Source organism: Chelon labrosus, assembly GCF_963514085.1.
Source record: "Chelon labrosus genome assembly, chromosome: 22".
Classification (NCBI taxonomy): domain Eukaryota; kingdom Metazoa; phylum Chordata; class Actinopteri; order Mugiliformes; family Mugilidae; genus Chelon; species Chelon labrosus.
The window spans coordinates 22,399,525-22,412,050 of NC_140355.1; the positions used below are offsets into that span (position 1 = coordinate 22,399,525).

At 42.9% G+C, this 12,526-nt stretch overlaps 1 protein-coding gene across 1 annotated transcript; it reads right to left on the bottom strand.

The window, feature by feature from the left end:
• Positions 1-1,426: 1,426 nt before the first annotated feature.
• On the bottom strand, positions 1,427-8,322 carry septin5b (septin 5b; the record flags this gene model as incomplete). Its single annotated transcript, XM_084572787.1, has 12 exons — positions 1,427-1,489; positions 1,653-1,755; positions 2,603-2,738; positions 2,905-3,001; positions 3,631-3,732; positions 4,054-4,171; positions 4,280-4,414; positions 5,919-6,042; positions 6,186-6,272; positions 6,382-6,472; positions 8,062-8,072; positions 8,280-8,322. The coding sequence occupies 12 exons, from the start codon at positions 8,320-8,322 to the stop codon at positions 1,427-1,429; spliced, it is 1,110 nt and encodes a 369-aa protein (XP_084428913.1).
• Positions 8,323-12,526: the final 4,204 nt, after the last annotated feature.

Below are 12,526 nucleotides of genomic sequence, written 5' to 3' on the forward strand. Positions count from 1 at the left end.
GATCTCACATTCTTCTTCCTTCGTTACGGCCCAATGCAACTTGATTTTAAAATACTCTGTGAGGTCGGTGTGTTGTCCCGTCAGTGGCTGATCTGAGGCTAAAGGTTCAGCTGGAACTGAAGCCGAATCAAGAGACGTCACTGGAGGACGTTTGAGATGTTTTAACGGATTCATGCAACTTGATTATTGCCTCACGTGAACTTCAGCATTAATATGAAAAAAAGGACAAAGATTGAAGAAAAAGGAGGAGGAGGAGGAGAAGGAGGAGGACAATGAGATGGTGGAAAATATTAAGAGGGAGAAGATTGAGGAGGAGGTGGAAAAGAAGGATGAAAAAAATAAATGAAGAATCGGGATAAGAAGGAGGAGGAGGAGATGGAGATGATCAAGGAAATGAGTAGAAGAAGAAGTAACAGGAGGAGGAGGAGGAAGATGAGAAAGGGGAGGAGAAGGAGAAGAAGGAGGAGGAAGAGATGGATAGGATCAAGGAAATGAGTAGAAGAAGAAGTAACAGGAGGAGGAGGAGGAAGAGAAGAAAGAGGAGGGGAAGAAGAAGGAGGAGGTGGAATAGCAGAAAAATAAGAAGAGTAAGAAGGAGGAGGAGAAGAAGGAGGAAAGGGATGTAGTAGTATCTCCTTCTCTATCTCCTCCTCCATCCTCCTCCATCCTCCTCGTCCTCCTCCTCCTCCATGTCCTCCTCCAGTCCTGAATGTGTAGAGTCTTAGAAGACGACAAAGATGTCTCCACGTCTCCATCGTCTCTGTCCACATTGATTCCATCTTGGTTCATCTTTGTTTTTCTACCTCCATGTTTCTGTCTCCCTGTTAAGCCCCGCCCTCCAAACAATCTGATTGGTCCAGCAGATCTTTACAGGAGCAGAATCAGTTCCCGACAGAGAGACTCCAGACCAACAACTAAAAGCTGAAATAAAAGCTCTTCTTCTTCGTTCTTAAAAAAAAAAAGACCAAACATAGTGAATGTTTACCAGGATTTAACGTCAGGAATCTAATCTAAGTGACTGTAAACGTCTGCCTTTCTCTTCCAATCGTTTTTTAAGGACAGATAAACCCTGACTCAGGATCAGCTCGTTAAAACATCAGCAACTCTTTAAGCTGCCGTGGGTCGACACGTACAGCAGCTTCTCACACTATCAGCACATAAACTAGCAAAGGAACTGAGGGCGTGGTGCGTCGGACTCATTCTGTGTTTCATGTGCAGCTCTACTGTGATCTACAGGTGAAAAAGTGCAAAACTACTTCCTATTGCCTAACGAGACTCACTTGGCTAATGACTGCGTTAAACTCGGCATGCGTCTGTGGTTCGGGGAGGTTTCTTCTCGTCGGTGTCGGTGTCGGTGTCGGTGTCGGCGTGGAGGGGTCGCTGTGTGACTTTAGGCCAGGGCTGTGGTCACACCAGAGGTCAGAGGTCACAGGTCCTGCTCGTGCATCTGCTGCTGCATCTTCTGGAGCATCTGCTGCATCCTCCTCAGCTGCAGAGGAAACGAGGGGGAGACGGAGGGAGACGGGGGGAGACGGAGGGAGAAGGAGGGAGACGGCTTACGCAACAGCACATATAGGTCATCAATTTCAATCAGCGTCTGCGTTACGTAACACCATGCATTATTCACCGCCTGAGTTTTATAGCACACTCACTTCTTCATCTTTCCTCTTGATGATTTTCTCCGTCTCCACGTCCGGAGTGGACAGCGGCAGGATCGGGATGGGACTCTCCACCCGCTGGTCTGCGTTCATCTTACTGGAACATGAAGGATGAGACGGCCGCTCTTTAATTCAAAGTGATCCATCATAATGAGCGTCCAACTGTGAGAAACTGATTCAGGATGATTCTGTCTCTTAACTACACCATCTAAACACTTTAGATATTTTATATTTTATTAATTCAACTCAATATAGTTGTATTTATATAGCTTCAATAGCAGTACAAATTGTCTCAAGACACTTTACAACATCTAGTCTGAAACCCCCAGAGCTTTTAGGTTTTTATACGTTATCAAGCACATTTTAAATAATCATGTCTGATTTTGAGATATAATTCTAAAAGTGAAATAAAAAGTCTAAATTTTATCTTAAAATTAAGACAAATTTTGACTTTTTATCACGTGTGTAGTTGGTCACTTTTAATAACTGATGATAATTGATGATCATTTACATATTTTAAGGCATCATTTTGTCTTTTAATATATTTTATATTCTTTTACTTCATCATACTTTATATCTAAGTATGTATTGCTCTATTATGATCAATTTTCATTTCATAATTTATTTATTTATTATTTATTTATGTGCTTTACAACTACGTAAAGGATTCATATTCTCAACATTTTTATCATAATTTGGACTTTTTCAATCCAGATTATGAATAAATATGTAAAACAATTTTATTTGGGTCAAAATTCTGGGATTAAAAAGACAACATTTTGATTTGAGTTTAGATTTTTTAAATCAAGTCAAAACTATAAATATACATAAATCTCTTCTTAATGTCTCCATTGACTCCCACATAAACAGGCCTTCTACCAGGAGTAACTCTGTGATCAGTGTCTCCTCATCAAACTTTTTTCTCATAAAGCGTGTCCTCCCACCTGGTCATGGTCTGGATGCACTGAGCCCTGTAGTTCTCGTAGTGACCGTCGCTGGTCGTGTCCTTCAGGTCGTGCATGTGGGTTCTGATCAGCATCGTCCTCAGCTTCACGAAGTCGCAGTGGGACGGGTTCTCCACTTAAAAGTCAAACACTGTTTTACCGCAAGGCTTTGATTTGGTTAGTAAATCTAATACTGATATAAATGAATGGTTTAGAAACGTGATAAGATAAAAACTAAACCGACGTCATGACTACGGTCCCTACGTTTTAATCCTACAGCTCCAGAGTTTAGAGTTTCTCACCCTCCACGATGCCCCAGGGGTAGAGTCTCCCTCTCACTCTCTGACCTCGAGCTTCGACGACAGCGTTGCTGCCGATCACAGCGAACGGAGTGCTCTCCTAAAATCACCCAGGACCAGAGACGTGAGACAGAAGTACAGCTGAATATCCTGCTCTTTTAGCATTTTACTCGGCTAAGAGTGAAAGCATATAATTAAAAAACATTAACGAGGAAAGGTCCTTCTAACAGAGAACGATCGATGTTGATTGGGAAACGTGTGTCCTAAACCTCTCTCTCTCTCTCTCTCTCTCTCTCTCTCTCTCTCTCTCTCTCTCGGTTCATCTCTGTTCTCAAAAAGGAACCCTCTGCATCCCTCTTTTTTCTTGTCTTCCTCTTCCACCTTTAATTACAGGAACCAGGGGACGAGGATCCCAAGACCTTTTCATCCCATCCTCTTGACCCCTTTTCCTCCCTTTCCCTCGAGCCTTTTCATACCATCTCCTCAACCCCTTCTCATTCCTTTTCATCCCTTTTCATCCCATCCTCTCCGACCCTTTTCATCCCATCCCCTTGACTCCTTTCATCCCTTTTTAACCCTTCCCCTCGACACCTTTTCATCCCATCCCCTCCAACCCTTCTCACCCCCCCCCCATCCATTTCGCCCATGACCTGTCTACCAATAAGCGTATGTGCATCCATTAAGGCATGGTCTTTGTTAGTGAAATAGTTTTTAGACGATTAGAATCACCTTCAGCTCTTTATCTTGACGCTTGAACTCCTCGTCCTCATCTGAGTCGCAGTCAGGGAACTGGTAGATCTTTATCCCGTATTTATCGATCTCCTCCCTCAGCTGGAAGAACAAAAACACATAGAGATGAGGTGGATAACGATATAAACCCTCCTACAGAGTCCTTAAATACCCCAAACGAAGGAATGAGTCGTCCTCCGACCATGTCGAAACATTTACTTTAACAAAATCACGTTATTAATTCAAACAAACTTATAACAATGACGTGTCTTTAACGTCTGCTATATGATACACCGGTTTAATTCAGAGCAGGATTATAAATGCAAACCCCCAGCAGCCACCAACAGAAAGGTCAGTGCATTAATTCAGCTTTTACGTTGCACATATAAAACTGTCATAAATGACATTTATTTATACTCGTACCCGCTCCTTGAGTTTCTTTATCTCCAGGGGGGTGAGGCAGTCAGCCTTGGCGATGAGAGGAACCACGTTCACTTTGTCCTGGAGAACCTTCATGAACTCTATGTCGACTGGACGAAGCCTGCAGGAGGACGAGGACTTCACTGAGCACGTTCATGTACGAGCATGTGGACAGATACGTATATATAGGGTATATTTATGTATTTATATATGACAGTGTGGGTGTTACCCGTGTCCAAACGGAGGTATGAAGTAGAGGCAGCAGTGCACTCTGTTGTCCTGGATGTTCTTCCTGTTCAGTCCGCTCTCGTCTCTGAAGTACTGTTCAAACTGCTGGTTGATGTAATCAGTGATGGGCCTCCAGCTACGAAACATGAAGGCATCAATGTGTATTTTAATAGAAACAGAGCTGGTGTGGAAGCTGTAAATCAAACTAAAGTGTGAAGCCAAGCTGCAGCCTCCAGAGCTTAACAATAAGCCAGATAAACTGCAGTTCCTATAACGGCCACTAGATGCTGGCTACGACAACGAGTCAGTCTCCACAAGCTGTTTTAATTAGATCAAGGATTCAAGTTGTGCAGGATTAAAGACGTGCATGTTTAGACAAAAGGTTTCTCAGTGGTCCAAACCAAACAAACCGACCAAAACTTCATGCTAATGATGCTCTGAGCTTCTCTACTGGTGTAAATCGTTAGACGTGTAAAAGTTAAGTTTTTAATAACATCTATTTAGACTGAAAACCAGACCAGACTTCTCCACATTACAATACTTTGTGCAGTCCTACAAAGACCTGCCGGACCAATCAAAATGTTGGGGGCGGGGCTTAATGCTGAGATGGACAGCAGTCAAACAGGTAATCTGAGAGACGGCTAAAGTAAAGCTGATGGATAACCAGTTGTTATCCCGTCTGTTATAAAAGACGCTGACGGAGAAATAACTTTAAAGGGCGAACAGCTAACGGTGATTAAGGGATTCGTGGAGAAGCACACGTCAGGTAATTTAACGCACCGACTGGTTGGACTACACCGTCCCGTTGGGTGAAACATGAGCCTCAGTGAAAACCAGATATTGATCCTATGACAGGACAGCTAAACCTGATAAACAAGCAGAGAGGAAGAGAGGTCCTGTGTGGGCGCAGAGGAGCTGGAAAATACAACGCCTTTTACTTTAGTTACCACGGTAACCAAGTGATCTTTTGCTAAAAAACACACACTACAGGACGTCCAGCTTTTTGAAAAAAATAAAATAAAATCCTCTGATTGGTTTGTTTTATTTTCTTATTGTTAACCCTGAGATAACTGATGTTCATGTCCAAGCCTGGGATACGCTGATCAGATCAGCCATAACATTATGACCACTGATCATCTGGTAAGAATCATGGCTCCTGTCAGTGGGTCGAAATGTATCAGGGAACAGGCTGAACATTGAGGAGGAAGAGAGGAAGAGCGGATGAAGAGCAAGAGGAAAAGGAGAAGGTGGAGGAGGATGAAAAGGAGGAGCGTGAAGGGGGAGGAGAGGAGGAGAAGGAGGAGGAAGAAGAAAAAGAGGAGTAAGAGTAAGAGGTCAGCAGTGTTCCAAGGAAGGAGAAGAACCAGGAACTGGGTCACGGACCAAGAATCTTAAGGAAGACGAAGAGGAGAAAGGAGAAGAAAAGAAGGAGGTAGGGGAGGAAAAAGAGGAGAGGGAAAAGGAAGAGGAGGAGAAGAAACGAGGAAGAGATGAAGATGAGAGGGATGAAGAAGAGGAGGAAGAGGAGGAGATTAACGGTGGTCCAAGGAAGGAGAACAACCAGAAACTGGGTCATGGAGCAAGGATCATTGAGGAGGAGGAGGAGGAGGAGGAAGAGGAGGAGGAGGAAGAGGACTCACCACTCTGAGTTGTTGACAGCGTCTCCAAAACCCGGCGTGTCCACGATGGTCAGCTTCAGCTTCACCCCCTTCTCCTCGATGTCCACCGTGTGTTTGGTGATCTCCACCGTCTGACTGATGCGCTCTGACAACCAGAGGACGAGAGGACGAGAGGACAGAGGACAGAGGACAGAGATAAAGACGAGTGTCTCTCTGTTGTCCAACATGAGATCGGAGACACGAGGACTAAAGGTTCGGAGGCGTCTGATTGGCCGGTCAGTGACTCACCCTCAGCGTTGAGCAGCTTCCTGTCTTTGTGTAGATCAGTGAGGAAGAGACTGTTGACCAGAGTGGACTTCCCCAGACCAGACTCACCTGGAACAGGTAGAGGTGGAGTCATTTAGAATGTCCTGTGGTTAGTTCACTGACTGTAGAACCTGTGGGATAAATGACTCTCTGTGGTTGTGTCTACTGTTTCTCTCACCTGCCACCATGAGCGTGAAGTCAAACCCTTTTTTCACGGACTTCCTGTGAACCTGGTTCGGCAGCGTGGCGAAACCAACGTACTCCTTTTCCTGGAAACAAACAAACAGACAAACATTAAACGCATCGTGAGCCCACGTCGGGTCAGAGCTGCTGTGTTAGTAGGACAATCCCATGATTCCCTTTCATGCCTTATTGAAGAGCGGTAGTGCCCTGAGGTCCTTGAAGTATTCATGATACAGTATGTCAGGCAGCTACTGGAGGAGGGGGCGGGGCCAACAGTTAATATAAGGAATAAAACTAAAACAGGAGAATGATGGGTTTAAACTAAATCAAAGAACATGAATTAAAATGCATCTTTATCTTTATCTTTATCTTTGTTTTTATCTTTGTTTTTATCTATATCTTTGTTTTTATCTATATCTTTATCTATATCTCTGTTTTTATCTTTATCTTTGTTTTTATCTCTGTTTTTTATCTTTATCTCATTATCAGTGTTTCTGTTTCCATATTAACATTTAGTCTGAGGATGCGTTCGCTGTCGCGCCCACACAGAAAAACACAGATCCAGACGGTGGGTCGCTCTGACTCAGCCTCAGCGCTGGCGTCCAACATGAAACCAAAAATAATAAAATAATAAAAGACAGAACCATGCAGCAGAATGGAGGCTAGAAACAGTTTAATAAAGTAGATAAATATAAAAAATAAAGACGTGTCAGGTTATCTGTACGTTGTCTCCTCTGGCTCTGAATTAAAACCACATATCTTTCTCTAGGTTTTCCTCTTTTAAGCGTCTTAATTAATGATTTGCATTCAGTCTTATGGAGTAATTCTTTCTGAAAACAGATTTGAATATTTTTTCTGATCTTTAAGTTTAGAAAACATCACACTGCTTCAATATAACCACATATATTTAAGATCTGAATCAACATTTATCCACAGGAGGATAAACGTCCTATTGTTTAGTGAAATTTTAATCTAAATGACCAAATATTTATATATTTTTTAATTGAATCTAATTTTTATTATAATATCTTTTCACATTTTCTGAATTTAAGTCGATTTAACGTTTGAAAAATCAATATTTCAAACTGAACTGAGGATAAAGAGCTGTCTGTGGTTAGTTCACTGACTCTAGTAACAGCAGGATAAATGCACGTTTTCACTAGTGTGCCTAATAGACTGGCCAGTGAGTGTGAATTTAAATTGTATTCCCTCAGTAATGAGACTTTTCTTTGTTTATTTTTATTAACAGAGACTTTTCTTTGCTCTCAGAGACTTTACAGCTTGTTCTAAATGATGCGACGCCTCCTGAAGTTATGACTTCGGCCTCCAAACACACAAAGACCCACCTGAATCAACATCTCTCTCTTATATTAAACTAAAGCTGAACCTTAGTGGAGACTAGATTTAGAGCAGAATGCATTAACTAGTGTACCTAATAAAGTGGCACATGCCTTTAGCTGCAGCAGGTGGGAACACTGATGGTCTGCAGAGAGAGGAGGTGAGAGTCAGGAGGAGACTCTGGATCTATGCTGAGGTAAATAAACTGAAAAACACACCCGGATGTGTCTCCTTCCACTGACGGAGGAGACAAGGAGGAGACAAGGAGGAGACAAAGAGTCTCCCTGAGCTGCAGAACAAAGGAGACTCTGCATCGTTGTGTCCTGGGGGGTCTTACCTCTCCATCATCTGAGACACGGAGACAGATTCCAGAAGACATCAGAGGAGGAGAGGAGGAGCGCCACATCCAGCCAGCATCCATCCATCCATCCATCCATCCGGAGGAGGAAGAGGAGGAGGAGGAGGAGGAGGAGGAGGAGGAGAAAAAATAAAAACGATTCAATAAATCAGGGTGCGTTTCATTTCCACATCAGTTACCTGCGGGGGGGTTCTTACCTGAGCGGGGAGCGCGGCTCTTGTACCTGCTGCTGGTCGTCATCCTCGACACAGCTGGCGTCCAGGCTGAGCAAGGAGCGGGGAGGGGGGGCGGAGACAGCGGACAATATCTGTCCCTTACAGCGGCTGGAGGAGGAGGAGGAGGAGGAGGAGGAGGAGGAAGATGATGAAGCCCTGAATGAATCTCTGAGGATCCAGAGCCTCTGTCACATCTGGGTCTCCGTCGTCGTGTTTCTCTCCACGCTGCGTGGACGCAGACTGATCCACGGATGCACGGATGATGATGATGATGACGATGATGAAGATGGGGGAGTGAAACCTGTTGCAGTTCGTGTGAGTGACCAGGAGGTGGCGGCAGAGCTCCGCCCTCAGACAAAGAACTAGACTGAGAGATGAATGAATGAATGAATGTGGTAAAAACAAGTAGAATGAAAAAGTAAAATATAATAGAAGCTTCATAACAGGTGAAAGGCTAGACATTCAAAATATTTCATAATTAAACATTTTATTATTTATTTTATTTTATTAATTAAACTAAATGTATTGCACATTTAGTTTAATTCACTAAAAATAAAACAAAAATTATTAAAAACCTGTCTAGGTAAACAAGTCTGAAACCTTTGAGTTTGACAACTTTAACTGAATCTTCACACACTGGCCAGTTTATTAGGTACACTAGTGAACACATTCTCATATAACAGTCCTGCTCTGGTGTTCAGCTTTAGTTTAAAATAACTGAGACAGATGTTGATTCTACTTTTAATTTTTAAGACCATGACTTGAGGAGATGATGCATATTTTAGAACAAGCTGTAAATATTCTTTCACGCACTGAGAGTAAAGTAAAATATCTCTTCATTTTAACACTCCCTGGCCAGTTCATTAGGTACACTAACTCCATCCTCCACAATGATCATCCAGGTGAATCACCACCTTTCTGACTCTGTTTCTGCATCAGCTGAACATTAGATCAGTCATGAAGGAGGATTTAGATTAAATTGCATTCTCTAGTGTACCTAATGAAGTGGCCAGTGACTGTATGTTTCTATTTTTGATCAAAAAATAAATAAATTAGGATTTCCTATGTGCACAGTGACCAGTCTGTGGAGCCAAAAATAAAGAATAAATAAAATACAAACACAATTGTATTCTGACATTTGAAGGGAGTCTAATTTCTCCTGAGGCTGATCTGTTTGAAGGATCTGTTTGAGAGCGAGCTAGAGAGATGAAAGCTTGACTTATTTATTTAAACCCCACACACAGATGTGAACACACTCACATCCTGACAGGAACTGAAGTGTTTTAAGGAAAATATCCACCAACAATGCAGCATTGTGTTGCTCCGTGTGGGATGCCACCCACCGATACGACCGGGCAAACAGGTGCCAAATATATATATATATACACAGAGCCACTTAGACAAACAGAACCCAATCAGACACATACAAATGTATTTATTTACTGAAAAGAAGTGAGCTTATATAACATATCTGTGATGCAAAAGTAAGTGGAACTATTATTTTTTAGTATCTGGAACTAAACAGCAGCTAAACATTTTCAGTAACTGCTGATCTGCCTTCTATTGAAGCTCGGAGGAATTTGATGAATAATGAATTTTCTTGATTAAATAAATGAACAATTTAATTTAATTTAATTAGTTTAGTTGGGTTCTTGTCTTCTTCTTTCATTCTGCTGATGGTTTGGAGTATATTTTTTTTAATAAGCTGCTCCAGAGCAGGACGTGGCATCACTTCCTGCCTCCAGTTTGACTTTCTAATCAGCATCGACTGTGTTTGCTTCAGCGACGGTGAGTGATTCAAACACAACAGGACAGAACAGAACAAGGGGTTTTGGTGAGATTTGAGTTTGACGGCTACCTGAGGGAGGAGGAGACGGCCGGTGAACAATGTGGGGAGCGTGGGACTGCAGGAGGGAGCAGGGCGCCATGACGGGCTCTGTTTCCTGTAGCTATAGCACGGCTGGTGGTGGTGGTGGAGGGGGTGGAGGTCAGACAATGAGCGACCTTCCCTCCCACCCTCCCTTGCGGACCTCTTCTGATCTCAGACTCCCCCAAACACAAACCAAATAACAGCGTAATTTCTGTTTATTTACTTAAAACAAACAGGGGTTAACATTTTGGCCTCGGATGCTTCTACTCAGGACATTTCACAGTAACTTTAGGAATAAAGAATAAACAAATATTAATTCTACTGAGATACTAAAAGGATATTTTTAAAGTTTAAATATTAGGTAAGGTGAAACTAGCAGCTGCTGTTTCAAAGCCTTTCATCTATTCCCATTTTAAAGCTTTAAAGGATAAATTCACAGTTTTCCAGTCCACATGTCCCTCAGGATTTAATATGAACAGAGAACCAGGGTTTACTTCCTGTATTCATTCCTCCTGTCCAGATGCTTGTCTGGATTTGTCTGGAATAAAAAATGAAAATGATAGAATGATAGATAGTCGCCAGTTTGCACAAATTCACTTTAGATTACTGTAATTACGTCACGTTTTGGGCTATGGGGAAAATTCCTCCGGTTTCTGAAAGATGAGACGTTAACGGTTTAGAGCCGGAGTTGTGTCATTATCCGTGCACTTTTATACCATGCACTAAATTGCAGATATTTGAAAGCTCAAATGTGCAAAGACACTCACTCACAGGATGTTTTCTGACCTTTTTATAGATGAAGTAAGCAAAATTAAAGGTGTTAAAAGGCTTAAATGTTAAAGCAACAAATGTCCTGAAGCTTCATCTAGACTTCAACCAACAGAAGATTCTCTTTCCTCTTTCTGCATAAACTCTGAGCTCACTGTATGTTTATGCTGGAGGTGGAGGTGGAGGTGGGGGGGTCATGTATGTACTGCACCCGTGTGCCCATGTGAGTGTTTCCTCCCCACAGACAAGGTCACGCAATGACTTCAGCTCGGAAACAGGCTAACGCAGGAAGACCGAAGCTTGTCGGCGTACAATAGCCCATCACATGTGCTCTCCGTGCGTTCCTCGGCCGCCATCGAGCACGCCGCCTTGCAGGAGGAAGTGCTTATTGTTCTGAGTGAGCGTTTTCACGTTTTCCCTGGTAGAGGGACAATGAAGGCCGAGGAGGGAAGGGCAGAGACAGATGCAGGAGGAGCGCAGGTTTTATTTCTTCTCTGTAAAGTATTAAAACGTTTCTGAGAATTTCTCGTTCCCAGCGTGCGATGAAGGAAATGTAAACCTGAGAATAGACACGACTGTCTCTTCACTCGACACGACAACATTTCATGACTTCAAAAACTCTGAAAACATCCGACATGAATGAAAGAGCAGAGAGCAGAGAGACGTGCAGCGTCCAGGAATAGAAAGAGAAACAAGGAGGGGAAAAAAAAGGGGAGAATTAGTGCACCGGTCGTGTTATCTCTCTGATTGTGCTCCACAGAGACGGGAAATGGTGTTGCTGCACACAGGAAATGACCGGATGGCAGAGATAAGGCGGGAAAAACGGCTCCGGAAATCAAAACAAGTCCATGCAGGCAAAGATGCAGCAGAGAGGACGAGTTAGTCCACGGAAACGTCTCAAACCACTCCCCGAGGCGTCAGCCAAACCTAAAAGACTCAAGAGTCAACAAATTAGGTTTTCATATCAGAAGAGAGGAACGTCTTTAACCTCATTTCATTCTCTGCAACAGAAGAAAGTAAAATGAGACCTCAGACCTCATCTTGCATCTCGTAGAAGTGTTGGGTCTCATCTTTTTAATCTTTCAGAGTACCGGTTTGTTTGAAAACAACGTTTAAAAGAAATCTGAGCTGAGACCCATCCATCCAACCTGAGCTCCTCCTGAATCCCTATTGATTTCTATAGAAAATGGTATTAACGCTGAAAACAGTTTAACATCTGGTTGGACCCTGACACAGTTTCAGCTGTTCTTCTAACAGGCCATGAATTTCATTCTTTAACCCGGTTTCTCTCCGTCATCGTATCCAGGTCACGTGTATTGGATTTGCATCGACTGGACCGCCGCCTGGAGAGCCCATTAGCCTCCATGCTCAGCGACATGTTCAGTCACACACTGCATTATCAGCATGTTAAGTGTTTCTCAAAGGCAGACTGCACCAGATTAGACCAGAATACACATAAACTGACTATTCATTCTGGTGGAAAGCTCGGTGGGTGGTAATGTTTATGTTCCTGGCAGGTGAAGAACCTCTGATTGGAGTACTCGGATACTTTACTGACATAAAACCAGTCAATCACAAGTAAAATATGTTT